Source organism: Trypanosoma cruzi, genomic scaffold (assembly GCF_000209065.1).
Source record: "Trypanosoma cruzi strain CL Brener 1047053516507 genomic scaffold, whole genome shotgun sequence".
NCBI classification, from domain to species: domain Eukaryota; phylum Euglenozoa; class Kinetoplastea; order Trypanosomatida; family Trypanosomatidae; genus Trypanosoma; species Trypanosoma cruzi.
In genome coordinates, this window is record NW_001849378.1 from 32935 (window position 1) to 49209 (window position 16275).

Below are 16275 nucleotides of genomic sequence, written 5' to 3' on the forward strand. Positions count from 1 at the left end.
GTACCTTCGAATAATTGGAGAGAGTGTCGTTGCATGTACCCTGTGGAATGTCCACTGCTTGCTTCGACATCATACTTGTGCATCGCCTGGACTTCGAATTCACGGAAAACGGGATATGGAAGGTGATAGATGGAGTTGCGCATATATTCTCAATAGGCTTTCGTCTCTATTAAAAGCAGATGTTAAATTTGGCAACGCAGTGACACTTTTGATGAATGAAAATTTAAAATTTTCGGATGTTCTTGACCAAACGGGGATTTTTGCAGAGGAGTTAAGGAAGACTGCGGATGGACAAGTTTTTTGCCTTCGAACAGGAGACCATCTAGGAGTGGGAGCGGGCTCATATAACGGCATCATGTTTGATTTGGTTGCCAAACACGTCAAGGTAAAAGTGACGAGAGTGAGTTTTGTTCCCGATACGACGACTTTGGCTCGAGTGACGCTTTTTGTTCGTGACGGAACATTTATGGGAGTAGAGAGCGAAAGAACGGAATGGCGACTTATTATGGATCAAGAAATGAAGCTGGTTGACAAGCGGGAGACTGAGTTAACTGAATTTGATCCCGTTATTATTCCTGCAGGTGAACGTGTGGCCTTATTCCTACATACGACAAGTGGGAGCGGTGTTCTTTTTTACTCCGAGACGGATGGTGTGAGGGCAAATATGGCAGCTGTGGAAGAAGAAAATGATCACATAGGTATCACGGTTGGGAAGAAATCGGAGAACGTGATGCCTTTTGTTGGTATTCAGAATCAGAAACGGTTGCTGAAGGGTAGCATTACCTACACATTACCCTCGCAGGCTGGGGGATATAGGAGTAGGCTGAGGATAGTTTCCCACGATAATTCAACTTGCTTGCAACAGCAACAACAAAATTTGTTGGGTATTCCTGTGATTGTGGCTGAAACTCGACCCGGATTGATATTCGATATGAATGAAGACGATTATCTTGTCTTCATGGGTGAACATTGTGAATGGTTTCATAAGGATCTCATAAGAAATGCCTGCTTTACGGAATCATCGAATTTAGAAGAACTGGATTTGATCCTTCAGAAAATTCTTTGCAAAAGACGCAAGCCTCCATGGGGGATATCGCGTCAATATTTGTGCTATCGCCAACTTGTTTTTCACAAAAGGATCCAGTCGAATACTGAGACTGACCCATCGCGTCCGTCTGTTGTCTGGTGGATTTCTGATCCCATTACGAGTTCCTGCATTGTATCAGTGTGGCAAGTTATCGCAATGGCAGATACTTCATTTTTGTTGTTGTTGACATCACAGGATTTGTCTTTATCTCAATCTTCTAATCAGGAAACTCTCTTGAGTCAGGGACAGGCCTTCTTCTACATTGATGAATGGGCACGAAGTGTGATCTTATCAGGCAACACTGGACCCAAAGTGGTGAAACAATTACAGGACAGCCTGTCTGAAAATCATCTTTATTTGGCGTTTTCTTCTATGGATCTAGAAGCCATGAATGCCCCTGTGGCAGCTTTTCTTAATCGGTTCACTGAGGATATTACTGTCAGGTCCGCAAGCGATACAACTGCCCTAGTTTCTATTCGTCCAGGCGCATGTCTTCAGGAATATATATTTTTGAACGGCATGGTGTTGAAATGTTCTGCCGAAGGTGGGAAAACAACAACGCTTTCAAGGGCAACTTCTCTTACTTCTCAGAGGGATGTTCGTGTGACTCAAATGCCATGTTTGCACATACCGAATGAAACGTCTGGCAATTTGGCGTCCACGCTGACAGGAACAGGGGTGGTGGAGCAGAGCCATCCATCCCATTTTTTTTTGGAAATGGAATTGCGAGAACTTTGCATTAGCCAGGATGTCATACTGCACACCCAATCAGAATTTCTAGATGTATCCTGTCGTTGCGTCCGACAAATTGCACATGGTGGCTCTTTCCTTTGCACGGTTACCAAGCCCGTTTTTTGCGGAGAAAAAGTTCACGAAATAGAGCTTCTTATTGTGAGCTCAAATCGTCACTCGGTTCAACTAAGCTTTCAGGATGTAACTACGAATTGGTTTCTCCGAGTTCCTTTGCCTCTTTTTAAGCATTATGAAAATTTTTATTTTTCTTCTTCGGAGACTGTTCAGTGTATTCATTTGCGTCTTCGTGTTTTTCCGCAGGCAAAACGGGCTTTTGCGTCGGTGAATGGCGGGATGTTTTATGAGGTCATTCCTGGTTATGATTGTCCTTCAGAGTTTCGGTTGGCTATTTCTCTATCGGGTATTGCTTCTTCAGTGCAGTTCTTGCATTGGCGAGTATTTGATAGGCATTCACCAGTCATTACGCGGGAGATGCTGGAAACAATATGGAGTCGTTTAAGAGTGGGATGTATCTCTCCAAATGTTTCTCAATCTGTAGGGGTTTTGACACGTCATTCACGAACACCTGCGAATTTGGTTTCTTCACGTAAGAAAGATGTGGGTCTTGTGTCTCAGATAGAGGCCGCCATGGTATCTTATGCTCGGCAACTTCTTGGAACCGTCATTTTGAGTTTAAAATCTCCATGCTTACACAAAGGACTACATATATTGTTACCATTTACTCCATTGCGTAGTGATTTGAATGCTTTGGAAGTTCTTGTTGGGGCAGAAATGAAAAGATCATCTTTTTCTTTGCTTGCGTTTGCCTATGCATGCCTTGCAACCCCAACAGTGGCTCAGAGCCTGGAAGGAGTGGAGACAAGTGTCAATATTATTTTTCTCTCTTTAAGCAATGAAAAGGTTTTACCGTTTCTTTCTACTGCATTTGGTCCAACGTTAACATTGTTGCTCCTTCGTACTGCCACTGTTTATACTCGATCGATTAGGCACATGGCTCTTCGTTGTGTTCTTCAATTACTCAAAACGGACCAATGTGCTTTGCCCTCTCATGAGGCTTTATGTGCATCTTTTGATCCTCTATTGGGAATGATGAATGGACTATGTTGGAAAGGCAGAACCTCATCTGTTGTTGTACAGCTCGGTATTTCACTAATCTGCGAGTTGATACGACGTTATCAATTAGAACGTTCAGCATTAACACCTCCTGGAAAGAAGTCCACTGTCCCCTATGCAATAGCTGCCTCCACAAAAATTGTGCTTGCCGCTATTACAAGTAATCCTCCAGTTCCATTACCTGATGCCTTTACAGAGGAACCTAAAGAGGCACATCGTATAGAATACGAATTGCGCACAAGTACTTCATCTAATGAGGGGATGAGATCTTGTTACGGTGTGTTTTCTGAAAAATTTCGCTCTACCTTTGGATCAAAACGATTTGAAGTGGTTTTAAACCCTTCAAGAAGGGGAAACGTGGTTGTTGGATGGGATATGAATGCGGCGTTACCCGGATCTCTTGTTTTCAAGCCATCCCAAGGAGAAGAAATGTCCCGAAGAATCCGGTTGCCATCTTGCGGGTATTTTATTGATTGTAGCGGCAAAGTGTATGTCTGCCTCAGTCATAAAAAGGAGTCTCAGCCACTGAAGGCCAGAGCGAAAGGGGGAGACACCGTCATTGTGAAGTGTCTGTATCATGAACAGACCGTTATTATAACTCTTCAACGCGGTGTGCGTAACGAAAGTGTAACCCGGTTTGAAACGTACCCCAATGAAATGTTGGCTCTTCCGGTGTTTTTTGCGGAGAGAGAAGAGGATGCCACTTTTAATGGAGAACATCTCTCGGACGCTTCCACAGGCATGGACATTGCTCAGCTTTACAATACATTACAAGAATTTCCGGATCGTCTTGACACGGCGGTTATTCCTCAGGGATACGATTTTTATGCAGAGTTGGCTCATTTTTGTCAAACGGTTATGAGTTCAGAAAAAATCTGTGCTTTGTTGGAAAACGACGCAGGTACTACGGTCCGTTCACACGATTTGGCAAGTTTTCCACTTTTGTCATCTTTTCTTGGTGCCGGTGCGTTTACTAACGAGATTCCATTGGATCCTTTGATTCCGTATATGAGACGACTCCAGGTCTTTGACGTACTAACTTCAGTCTTTTCTGCTGTGGTGGACCTCCGGCGAAAAACGGAGTTATTTGAGCTTTGGAAAAAACTCAAATTTCTCTGTTCTGCAGAGTCTTCTGAAAAAATTCAGAATGAGACGATGCGCCCCTTCCGAAATCGTCCAGGACTTAAGGCGAATGTGATTATCCATACAATGCAAGCACGCCCCTCGATGCGTCTTGGGCCTTATCCGACTCTTATGCGTTCCGTCTTTGGACAGCTATTTGTGCAGCTTCAGAAAAGCCCCATTTCTACCTTTTATGCATCACCTATGTTTACTGTGAAGCTTGCAGGATTTGGTTCTACAGATGCTGGTGGACCATATCGTGATATTCTCTCGCAAATAGCCACGGAAATTATGACCACACACCCTAATGGTACATTTCAGTTAAATCCTCTTTTTGCTCAGTGTGGTCGTGGGGGGCAATCTGCGGTGATGCCTAACGTGTCTATGGCTTTGAATTCTCAGTCGTCTTTTATGTTTGAATTCTTTGGGAAGTTAATTGCATCGTGTTTTTTGACAAAAGATCTTCTAGCGGTGGAGTTTCCACCGTTATTTTGGAAGTGTTTACTCTCTGAGGAAACTACAAGCCAAGATCTTCTTGCGATTGATCCTGATATAATGCGTCAACTGACACCAGAGGACCTCATGGATCGTACAGCAGATGAACTTGAAGAGAGATTTCCGGGCATTTTGGAAAGTTGGTCGACTTTTGTGACGGAAAATTCTCAAATGAACCTGGGAGCTGAGATTCCACCCTCAACGATCCGGTCTGCCAAGATACTTGGAGAACATATTTCTACACTTGAACTTCATAAATACGATGTTGCAATAAGCTACACCCAGCGGGGCTTTGACGAGGTGGTTCCATTATACACACTTAATGCTTTTCGTTGGCAGCAGGTTGAATTAATAATATGTGGAGCTCCGAAACTATCGTACGATGCATTACGTGAAGTTTGTCAAGTAAGTTTACCTGCAAATGATGCACGGATGTTTTTGGACGTTATTGCATCCATGACAGATGAAGATCGAATGCTGCTTTTGCGATTTACAACGGGCCAAACACGGCTACCACTGAAGGAAGCCATTAAAGTTCAACGGAATGGAACACATGACTCTCTCCCAACCAGTAGCACTTGTTTTTTTACGCTTCGTTTGCCTTCTTATTCTTCTTATGAATCTATGCGTGAAAAGATTCTTTATGCCATTCGACAGTGCAAAGCGATTGACACGGATGGGCAGGCAAGGGAACATATTGTTTTAGACCATTGATTCACAATGCAAGGGATCAAATGCAATGCAAGGCGCCATGTAATATCAAATCACCACCAATATAATATATATGATGGAAAAGGGAGAAAGGAAAAGAACAAGTAATTTCTATATAAGGAGCTATTTTTCCCTTTTGGCTTTCTCAAATGACGATAAAGGTGGAAGGGAAAGATCATCAACACGTAATGATAAAGAGGGAAGGCAAATTTCACTTTCGGGCTGGATTGCGTCCCTGTGAATGGTTTGCGCACTTCCTTCTTGCTATCTTAAGCTGTTTTGGCCGCATTAAACATGCATTACCAGTAGGGCTCACCAAAGAACATCGTTGGCATCGTCTTCAGTAGGAAATTTTTTTTGTTTCTTTCTATTTCTTTTTTTTTTTTTTTAGTTGCGCCTTTAAATTTGTTCCTACCAATTATTTAAATAACAAGGAAAAGGAGATTTAAAGAAAAAAAAAAGTCAAATACATCATAATGAAGTACACTTTTGTGGGCGACTTTATCAGCAAGTGCGTGAAGAAGCGCGACCCCCCAATCAACCCGAATTTTAGCAGGCGGTTCATGAAGTAATGACCTCGCTTTGGCCTTTTCTGGAAAAGCATCCAGAGTACTGCCAGGATTCTCTTCTGGAGCGCCAGGTGGAGCCCGAACGTGTCGTTCAGTTCCGCGTGTCATGGGTGGATGACAAGGGTGAAGTGCAGGTGAACCGGGCGTGGCGTTTTCAGTTCAACTCCAGCATCGGCCCATACAAGGGCGGCATGCGGTTCCACCCCTCAGTGAACCTGTCTATTCTTAAGTTTCTTGGCTTTGAGCAGACGTTCAAGAACTCCTTGACAACACTTCCAATGGGTGGCGGCAAAGGTGGGTCGGACTTTGACCCCAAAGGGAAGAGCGACCGTGAAGTGATGCGTTTTTGTCAGGCTATGGTGACGGAGCTGTACCGCCACATCGGTCCCGATACGGATGTTCCAGCTGGTGACATCGGCGTTGGCGGTCGCGAGGTTGGCTACATGGCAGGCATGACTAAGAAACTGACAAACAACAATGCCTGCAAATTTACAGGCAAGGGCATTTCGTTTCAGGGGAGTCAGATGCGCCCCGAGGCTACGGGTTACGGCCTTGTCTACTTTTTGGATGCCTTGCTGAAGAAGCATAACCAGGAACTGAAGGGGAAGACCGTTGTTGTGTCGGGGTCTGGCAATGTTGCGCAATACGCTGTTCAGAAATGCCTCCAACTGGGCGCGAAGGTGCTCAGTGTCTCAGACTCACGGGGTTGTGTGCATGACGCTGAGGGCTTCACCCCTGAAAAGCTGAAGGTCTTGATGGACATCAAGAACGTGAAGCACGGCACTGTGGAGGAATACGCAAAAGGGTTGGGGCTCCAGTACTATGCAGGGAAACGCCCATGGCTCATCAAGGCGGATATTGCTCTTCCGTGCGCGACGCAGAACGAACTGGAGCTTGAAGATGCGAAGGCACTGATAAGGAATGGTGTCACGGTTGTTGCTGAGGGTGCAAACATGCCGACAACGACGGATGCGACCATGGAACTCATCAAGGCCGGTGTGCTGTTTGCCCCCGGAAAGGCTGCCAACGCCGGCGGGGTCACCATCTCTGGTTTGGAGATGTCGCAGAACGCAGCGCGTCTAAGCTGGACAGCCGAGGAGGTGGAGCAAAAACTCCGCGATATCATGAACTCCATCCACGACGCGTGCGTGAAATATGGCACAGAGGGTGGCAAGACGAATTACGTGAATGGGGCCAACATTGCCGGCTTTGTGAAGGTCGCGGAGGCCATGAAGGGTCTTGGCGTAGTTTGAGATCTCTGTTGGGAAACATTGAAAAAAGAAACGATAATTTTAAAGCTGAAGGAAAACGCGAACAATCAAATAAAGTGGTGAAAAAGAAAAAAAAAAGCTTGTGATTTTTGGTATTACAGGAATATACAAATATCTCCGTACGCAGAAGTGCGATTTCTGTGGTGTTTGTGTGTCCGAAGGAAATGCCGTTATATTTGCGGAATGTCTTGACATTGCTGCTTTATCTGTTTTTTTTTTTTTTTTTTTTTTTTTCTTATTTTTATTAAAAATTTTTTTAAATATTATATTTAGTGAGGGTTTTTGAATTAAACGCGAGGGGGGAGAATTCACGGGGATTAATTATCATAAGTCATTGATGACTATTTTTATTATTATTATCATTATTTATTTATTTATTTATTTATTTATTTTTAAAAGTTTCTTCCACTTTATGATAGATCGGCCTTCTGGGTCTAACGAATTTTTTTTTTTTTTTAGGATATTTTTTTAGTACTTTTTCAATTCATTTATTTATATTTATTTATATGCGGATTTTGACTTTCATGGGGCATGGGTGAATGAAGGAATGGATGTTTTAAGTTTTTTTATTTTTATTTTTTATTTTTATTTTGGTTGACTTCCTTTTTTTCTTCTTTCTCTCTTCGGCATACTTTTAAGGAATAGACAAAAGGGGTCTGGCGGATTCGTTTTCTCCATATATATATGTATGTGTGTGTATTGTTTGACGGAATCTTCATGTACGGGATGCCTGCTGCTTTCAAGCCACGCAACGGTCAACGGCTGCCGTCGGTGATGGACCTCAATTTCACGATACGTTTCTTTTTTTTTTTTCTTTCAATTTGTTGTTGCTGCTAATTTCTTTGACGGAAACAGCAGTTACTTGATGTGTGTGTGTGCCTTCATGCGGGAAATGCCAATTTGCCAACCTCCTGCGGTGTGGCGAGGGATACGTCTCGGCGCACGGCATGAAATTGACGGATTGTAACTGCACGGGGTGCTTCTGGTGGGGCTGGAGGGAAGTGGGGGGGGGGGGGGGAGTCGTGTGGGTCGTTATGGCGTTTTTGAGGACGGGCTTTTTATGTCATGTCTACTACTTGGTGCCGGCAACACGAATTTGGTTCTGCACTGAGTTTTCTGGTGGTTTGGCGTCTTCGGATTTGGGAGGGAGACGCAAATGCCTCAAGGCGTTTGGTGGCGGCGGGACGGGAGAGGGGCGTGCTCGGGTGCGGCGTCCGTCCCTTCTGTGAGCCAATGAAAAGGGAGACCACCCAATTTTTGCGCGGCGCTCGGTGTTTTTTTTTCTTTTTAAATTTTTATTTTACTTTTTTTTTTCTTGCGATTTTTGTTTTAGTCGTAGCGTAAACAGCGCTCGGGTTGAATTTTTTGCGGAAATGTTGAGCGCCACGTTCTCCCTGTTGCACCGGAGATTGTCTTCGCTCGGCTTCGATGGGTGGGATGCGGTGACGGAGGAGGACGTGTACTCAGGCGCTCCACACTGCTACGCGGAGTTGATGCGTGCCATTCTTTTCTCGTTCCCCCACGATACGGCGGCGTTGATGCGCAAGTACCCGTGGCTCTGCATCGAGGGAGAAGACGGGGCCCTCGCGCATTCTGTTTTGCGTCTGTTGTCTCTCGAGGGCAGCCGCAGGATCGTCATCAAAGCGACGCAGTTTGGGGAGAAGAAGTACGCGGCCGCGAAAATGAATATTTGCATAGAATTGTTTGATCTCTTGAGCCGCTTGTCTTGGCTCCGAGAAAACACACATGGCACACGCGCCGCGGCGAGAAGGGCTGCGCTCGCACGTGCAATTCCTTTTTATCCAGCGGCCTGCGATGCGTCGGCCTTTTTCTTAAAGGCGCGGCTGGGCGAACTCAATGGAAGACGGAAGGCTCTCGATCACCACCTTGACCGCGAATAGAGCCAGAGGCGGGCCACGAAGTAGACCACACCTTTATTTATCCTCACTGGCTTCCTGCTGTTTGGTTTTCTCCTGTTTTATTATTTTTGTTTTGTTTTTGCCGTGGTAACTGCGTTGGCGGCCCGTGTGGGAAGTTTCTCTTCTCTGAAGGCGCACATTTGAGTGTCCGCGGTGGGGGGTTGGTGTCTTGTGAAGTAAAAAAAAAGAAAAGGAGAGTCCCGGAGTGACAGTCTTGAAGCAAACAAACAAACAAAAAAATGAAAATAACGCCAGCAGAAAAAATTCATGAGTGCGTGTCGCTGTGACACGTCAAAGGCGGTAGAGTATTCTTCATCGCGTGCCTTATGTCCCTTTTTTTTTTTTTCCATCTGGACATGTATATATATATATATATATATATATATATTGCTTACTTTCTTTTCACGGAATAGTTGGCGGTGAAATGTCTCGGGGTTGCGGGGTGTGAAGCACCCCGGTGGTCTTGAGGAATCTCTGTGGCGGGAGGACGTTAATTTTGGCGCCAATTTAGAATCGCAGCATTGGAATATATGGCGGAGGGCGAATCGGCACACCAACGGTGATTGTGGGAGGCAAATGGCTTGTGGGTTGCCGATGAGGGTCCAACGCAGTTCATTGCGTAAAGGGAAAAAAAAGTGCAACGCTGGATGGGCGATGGCGGTGGGTAAAGAGGAAGGACGCATGCATGGATAGCATGCTGAGCTGACACTGAGTACTTTCTTCCGCGGAGGAGTAATTCTGCGCCGATTTCGTTAAGGTCTGTTGAATCATGCGGCGCTTCGTCTTGTGTGGTGAGCGTGCGATGGGTGACGGCCATCCATCTGCTGCTTTTTGCAATTGGGAGGGAAGCGGGGAAGAAGAATAGCGCCATGATAAAAAAATTATCTGTATTTCCCTACATGGCGACTCCCTGTGGATGGCATTGGCGGCATTTTCATTCATACCGCTGTGTCACCGAGAAATGATATCCCATTCATTTTGCAACCACAACAGAGGATGTTTATTGACAACCTCTCTTCAATAAAAGTGTGGTCGTGCATTGACTGCCAATTAATGTATTTGAACTTTTTTTTTTTCTTCCAACTGCGTCCGGGACATGCGGGAGCTTCTTTGTCGTCATTATAACTTGTACCTTGACAAGGGACTTCACAGTGTAGGCGCCGGTGAAAGTGATTTACGGCACCACTTTTTTTCCTTTTATAAACCCACGGCACAAGCCGACAAGGAAGAAATTGTGGAAGCGTTGGAATATCCTCATCTTGTGTATCGCATCCACACACACCCGCCGCCCACACACACATATTTATATGCTTTCACGTGTTTCTGCTGTCAAGGCACCCAACAAACACAACCGTCGCCGTATGACCGGATCCAGCGGAAGGAGGAGGGAAGGAAGAGAGAGTGAGCGGCAGAGGCCCAACATGTCCCGGCATTTTACTTCCGCGATGCTCCTCCTCCTCGTGATGATGTGCTGCGGATGTGGTTGGGCTGCTAACGCAGAAGGGCAGCAGTCAGGGGACGTGTGAATGCCACAATGGGTCGATATTTATGTGCCGATGAAGACGCAGGTGGAACCAAAAAGTGGTTCTGGCAAAAGTGAAATGAGGGATTCATTCGCTGCGCCTTCTCTTGTCCGTGCTGGTGGAGTGACGATTACCTTTGCGTGAATGCAATTGTGACGAAGAATGCAATGAAGGCCAAAGATGGGTTTTAATTCACGGGGCTTGGGTCTGGGACAACGTGGCCCGTGAGCAGCCGGGAGCATAATGGGCCGCACACCCTTGTAAGCTGCGATTTCACTATTGTGGCGACGGCTATCATCCAAAATTTTTCGAAGTTGAGCACTCCTCTACCGGGTGCGGGTGTGGATGCACCCGTCAGCACGAACTTCATTGTGCTGTCGCACAATGCAGACAGTAGTTGTGATATAGTGTTTTACGGCATAAAAACAGCATCGGGCAGCACTTGGGAGCCTGGGAAAGAACACCAGGTGTCGCTCATGCCTCAGGACGGCAACAAGGGCTCCGTGTACGTGAATGCTGAGCTTGTGGGGAGCCCAGAGACGATACGAAAACTTGAGATGCGTGAGGCTGAAATCACACGCTTCTACATTGGGGGCGACGAGGGAGACAGCGGCAGCAATGCGACGGTGACGAACGTGTTTCTGTACAACCGCCCACTGAGTGACGATGAACTAAAACTGGTCAAGAGAAGCGGTGACGGCTCCATGCGTGGGGGCGTGTTGCGGGCGCTGCTACTGCTGCTGGGGCTTTGCGGCCCTTTACTGAGAAATCGCAGTGGGGGAGTTACTGCCTCCAGCGGGAGCTATATGTGCCTCTCCACGCACCTTCTGGAATAATTGACGCTTTGCGTGGGCACATTTTGCTTTATCCCTTATTTTTATTTTATTTGCTTTTTAGAACGACGAATTTTTTTGGGAGTGTGAGAAAAGAATGTTTGCGAGAGGTCTGGCCACCTAACTCAATATATTCTGATGAGACAAATATCTTATTGTACGGTTGATTTTTTATTTTTTTATGAACCATTGCAAGTCCACGACGGAAGTAGTAAAGGCACTGACGGCGGTAAGACGAGTGTATTCCTTATTTTTGTTTTGGTTTTCTTACACTTTTTGATTCCCACCTTGCGGCGGGGTCTTGTGGCCGGAGGATTTTTAATGCTGCCACGTCGTAAGTAACGAAAAATATCTCAGTCCGAGTAGAGTGCAGCGTGTCACGATTAGTGGCTGTCCAAATATAATATTTATATGGAATAAACATCGAGGGTGTGGTGAAGCCGCTGCCTCCCCATTGATTCCTTCTTTTTCGTCCCATTTTATTGAGTTTAGGATGTGGTCAGAAGCCCGGCGAACGTTTTCTCCATTTATTTATTTTACTTATTTTGGGGTGCTGCAGCTCTTTCCTGTCCCTTTCTTGTGCTTTTTTAAATATATTTGGAAAAACCTCTTGAGCGGAGCGGTACCTTTTTTTTGTTTCTGTCCATCGACTGCCGACGCTCTCGGTACTGTCTGCTACGCCGGTGAAGAAAAAAAAATAATGAGAGTTACAGAAGCGCATTGGGAGCCCCAGTGGAATATAAATGACATGTGGGCACGGGGATTTGAGCGGCCAAAACAAACGCACCTTTTTTAAAAAAATTTCTGACAGAAATCATAAAAGGAAACAAACGCCAAATCTTTTTAAAGTTTTATTTGGCAAATATCTTGTTTGCCGCTGCTGGTGCCGCAGTGCAGTCACGAGTTTCACAAGTTTTTTTCTTCCTCCATTCCCCCCTGCACCTTTGCTGTGTGTTGCTGTGCCTATTCACATGTCTTTCTCTCGTTATTTGCCTCTTTTTTGCGTACATGCGGGCACACGCACACAATGCACAAAATATTACAATGCCGACGGAGGATCCTCTTTTATTCCTTGCCGGTATTCGCTTGCCGCTTTCTTCTGTGGAAATGAAGAAGGGAGAGACACCGGGAGGGGGCACGTTGCGGTTCCCTTTCATTTTGTCTGCAGCGCACCGCGTGCAGCATGATTGCTCCGAAATGCAGTACCGCCCGGCACATCGATGGGGCACGAGGTGAGAGACTCCTCTTGTCAGCTGTTGGTGCACGTGATTGTGCGTCTGCGGCGGAGTTGGGCTTTTTGCGCGTTTGTGTCTCTTCTGTAGATGTGCGATGGCGGTGACGGTGGGTGAATGTTTTTGATTGCACTTTTGTGCGTTGCTGTGGGTGACCCCTGCGGGTGTGCGTGTGGCCCCAAAACAAAGTTGTCCGAGGGCAAACTTGTCGGCACGATGACCGCAGCGTGTGGCTGTCGCTCTGTTCTCTTGGGAGATATGCCGCGACGCTTTTACGTGTGTGTTGCTTCGGGGACAATGTGCCGGCGGCTGTGCGGTTGCCGGATGAAGGGAGAGGAATGGAAGGGAGTGCGTGAGCGCAGCGGTCAGGAGTCGCGCTGGGTTTCTCGCCGCGGAGGGCATTGCCCACCCAACCCAGCACCGCTCCTCTCGGGCACCCTCTCACACTCTCTGCAGCATCGTATTCGACGCCACCAGCACGCAGTGAGGCAGCGGATGCCGACACCGCCACGAGTGCGACCGGAGGGGAACACGTCTGCTGTCGCGTTCCGAGGAGGCACACCGTGTGGAACAGCGGCGTGCGCAAAACCTTCTCGCGGAGCCCGCACACGACACCGGCCAGTGGACGCAGGGCGTTTGCGTCGTGGAGGACACCGTGGTGGAGTTCCTCCCTTCCTCCAGGTGGAAGGACGCCTGTTTTTACTTTCGTTCTTACCCATGAGAGGTTTTTTCTTCCTTTTTAGCTTAAGAACTCTTGCTGTGTTGGGGCGCGGCTTTGGAAAACCCATCACTTTTGATGGTGGGCTTGTGCTTCCGTTCGATCTTTCTCTTTTCCCACATTGTCGCTTTTTAAATATTTTGTGATGACGAGTGTTGTTGCAGAATACACGCTGAGGTGCTGGGCTTCATTATCGATTCATTTATTTGATATATATATATATATATATTTTTTACCTGGTGCGGTTTGCGGTGTCTCTGATGACCTTCCCGCATGGAGGGTTTCATTAGGGCGTCAGAGCTTTTTTGTGCGGACGGAAGGCCAAGGACGTTATCCATGCATGGCCATTGCGCTGGAAGGAGTCTTTTTTTTTTTTTACACATTGACACGGAGCCACTCCTGCGCATCTTCCTTTTTTTTTCCATTTTTTTGGAGATGCTCCCTTGGCTTTGCCTCCAACGGGATATGCGCGGAGTTACACGCGCCTTAAAAACCGAAGCCACGAGCCTTTTTTGGAAAAGGATGCTTTATCTTTCTTCTAACATTAAATTTGTTGTTTATGCTGATGTTTTTTTTTTTTGGAGTGGAGTTCATACTTCGTGACGATCCCGCGTATGGTTTTGGTGTTGGTCCGACCATGGCGGAATATATCCGCTGCGTCGGGGAAAGGCTTCTGGTGGATCCAACGACACGGTGGCTGGGGGGAAATAATAACGGGACGGACGTTATCCCGTTGATGGTGGTCCCGCTGATGCTCGATCTGATGGACTTTCGGAGGATGATGTGCAACATCAGTGTGCCAATCCGGCTGTTGGTTTTGGTGCAGAACGGGCGGGAGGCGATGCTGTCATTGTACCTGCAGGAACTCGAGAGGGTCTATGGGTGGTCCGGACGCCTGGTTGTGAGTCGTCACCCGGAAAACATCGGGTACAGCGCTGCCGTGAACATTGGGCTACGACTTGCACTCTCGCTGCCGCGCGAGGAAGTGCCCTTTGTTTTTGTAACGAACAGCGACGTAAAGTTTTCACCCGATCTTTTTCCCAACCTTCTACGCGATGTGCATGAAATGACGAGGCATGATGCCGCTCGCATGGATGAGTTGGCGGCGGAAATGGCGAATGAGCCGAGCGAGTACAGTCCTATTTTGCGACGGGGCCTGAAGGTGCTGCACTCCACGGTGAAGGATAACCGATTGTCGACGTCTGCGCTGCTGCCTGACCGCATCCGTTATGCTTCTGTGAAGGAGCGTGAAAAGGCGTTTTCGAAGCATTACGGGCACTTCTGCGCGTATTACAAAGGCAGTTGTTTTACATCTGTTATGTTGACACGCTTGGCGATCAGTACGGTGGGATATTTTGACGAGAACTTCTACCCAGCTTACGTGGAGGATGTCGACTACAGCTTACGCCTCCGTTTGCTTGGATTTCAGGAGCGGAATGTCTCATACGGCAAATTTGTGCATCGCGGCAGCTCGAATATTCGTTTCTCTAATAAAATGGAGCTACCGGACGCTCTCTGGTACCGTCGCGTTAGGTCTTTGAGTGCGAACAAACCATATGCCATGATGAAGTGGAACCGTCCACGGGCGTGCAGTGGCGGGTGCAAGGAGCTATATAACGGCATGGTCCCCCTAGACGTTTGGGTGAAGGATGAGGCACGCATACAGCGCATTCGGGTCTACGGGCATGATGAGAAGCAAGGGGTCCCAAAGGTTGAGTACGACAGGACACTTTTGTACCCTGTAAGGACGAAAGGAAGATGAACTGGCACCAGTTGCAAGTTTTATGTTTTTATTATTTTATTTTATTTTTCGCTTTAATTATTAAAAGTTTTTTTTTTTTTTTTTATATTTACACAAATGATATTTAAGCGAGTACGCCATGGGTTTTAAAGAGCGCAAGCATATATTTGGCATGACAGGAGAAGGGTGCAGCGTCCAAACTTGGCCGTGTTGCCGAAGGTAGGAGAGGGCGGCAGCAAGCAGTAAAAGTGAAGATGATGAATGAGGGAGAAATAAAAGGGGAGGGAAGCAGAAAACAAGGCAAAAATATTGTGAGCACAACGCTGCTTCTTACCGTGGGCGATCGACGCCGCAATTGGCTGCTAAGTTACCCACTGAAAGCGAAACTAGTTTCCGCTGAATATGCTGCGTGCATATCTGTCGGGCTTTTTGTTTGTTCTGTTGTTTTTTTGTCTCCCGCACATTTATTTCTCCGTGCCGCCTGAATCACTCGTTTATTATTCCCCTCTCTGTTTTTGTGCGTGCACCGAGAGAAGGGCTCGGGGACATGAAGTACGCTCCCCTTCTGTGACATGCCACCAAAAACAGAAGGGAAGAAAAAAAATAAAAGTGAAGCGGGGAGGGGAACCATCGCCACGCGGCCTTTTCTCCGAGAAGGCTGCTCGCCACGCCACTGAGGCGCGCCGTGTGCTTCACGATGCTCACTGGACTCGATTGGGGAGCCGTGAGTGATGCTGCGTGAGAGTGTGACGGATGCGTCCCCCAGGCGTCCCTAGAGGACCCTCTGGCCATTGGGACTGCGTGAAATGCGGGATTCCGCGGGGATATTTGGCCGTTTTGTTTTTGTTTTTCCATCCGCCCATCCCAAACCTCAACACGGCGGCTGAGCCAACGACTGCGACGGGATCCGTTGCGTATTTCCGAATCTTTTTTGCGTTGCAGCGGCAGGCCTGGTGTGTCCTGCTTGGCGGACACGGTGGACGGAAGCGGGCTGCCTTATCGGGAAAGCGATGGTCACGGCGGAGCGTGTTGCGTACGTCGCAATTTGGCGTGTTTGTGGCGAATCTTGCGGATGGTGTGACGGCGCCTCTTTTACTTGCGGGGATGGAAGTGATGCTCAACGGTGATGCACACGTTGCGTGTGGAGGTTTCTATTGCTGTTAGTTTGTGAATGTTTATTTTTTGCTT

The 16275-nt window shown here is 47.1% G+C and overlaps 5 protein-coding genes and 1 pseudogene across 5 annotated transcripts, besides 17 other annotated features; all 6 read left to right on the top strand.

Moving 5' to 3' along the window:
* Tc00.1047053507875.10 (hypothetical protein, conserved) lies at positions 1–5284 on the top strand (the record flags this gene model as incomplete). The annotated part of the gene is made up of 1 exon (XM_813761.1): positions 1–5284. A coding segment is annotated over one exon (5284 nt), but the record flags the coding sequence as incomplete, so codon positions are not given.
* Positions 1–5725: a sequence feature (heterozygous, Esmeraldo-like haplotype).
* Positions 5633–5670: a microsatellite.
* Positions 5726–6536: a sequence feature (areas merged during assembly that could not be assigned to a particular haplotype. This can correspond to areas where the two haplotypes were merged or to regions with more than two copies in the genome that were merged during assembly.).
* Positions 5853–7103, top strand: Tc00.1047053507875.20 (glutamate dehydrogenase, putative; the record flags this gene model as incomplete). The annotated part of the gene is made up of 1 exon (XM_813762.1): positions 5853–7103. One exon carries the CDS (start codon positions 5853–5855, stop codon positions 7101–7103), a length of 1251 nt encoding a protein of 416 aa, XP_818855.1.
* Positions 6537–10503: a sequence feature (heterozygous, Esmeraldo-like haplotype).
* Positions 7331–7364: a microsatellite.
* Positions 7365–7393: a sequence feature (AT_rich).
* Positions 7484–7513: a microsatellite.
* Positions 7562–7629: a sequence feature (AT_rich).
* Positions 7685–7713: a microsatellite.
* Positions 8396–8452: a sequence feature (T-rich).
* Positions 8495–9022, top strand: Tc00.1047053507875.30 (hypothetical protein, conserved; the record flags this gene model as incomplete). Its single annotated transcript, XM_813763.1, has 1 exon — positions 8495–9022. One exon carries the CDS (start codon positions 8495–8497, stop codon positions 9020–9022), a length of 528 nt encoding a protein of 175 aa, XP_818856.1.
* Positions 9081–9120: a sequence feature (T-rich).
* Positions 9397–9428: a microsatellite.
* Positions 10504–12437: a sequence feature (haploid, Esmeraldo-like haplotype).
* Positions 10641–11399, top strand: Tc00.1047053507875.40 (annotated as a pseudogene).
* Positions 11478–11820: a mobile genetic element.
* Positions 12438–16275: part of a sequence feature (areas not merged during assembly with more than two copies in the genome that could not be assigned to a particular haplotype) that runs on past the window's edge.
* On the top strand, positions 12746–13492 carry Tc00.1047053507875.50 (uncharacterized protein; the record flags this gene model as incomplete). Its single annotated transcript, XM_813764.1, has 1 exon — positions 12746–13492. The coding sequence occupies one exon, from the start codon at positions 12746–12748 to the stop codon at positions 13490–13492; it is 747 nt and encodes a 248-aa protein (XP_818857.1).
* Positions 13556–13575: a microsatellite.
* Tc00.1047053507875.60 (beta galactofuranosyl glycosyltransferase, putative) lies at positions 13906–15108 on the top strand (the record flags this gene model as incomplete). Its single annotated transcript, XM_813765.1, has 1 exon — positions 13906–15108. One exon carries the CDS (start codon positions 13906–13908, stop codon positions 15106–15108), a length of 1203 nt encoding a protein of 400 aa, XP_818858.1.
* Positions 15128–15199: a sequence feature (T-rich).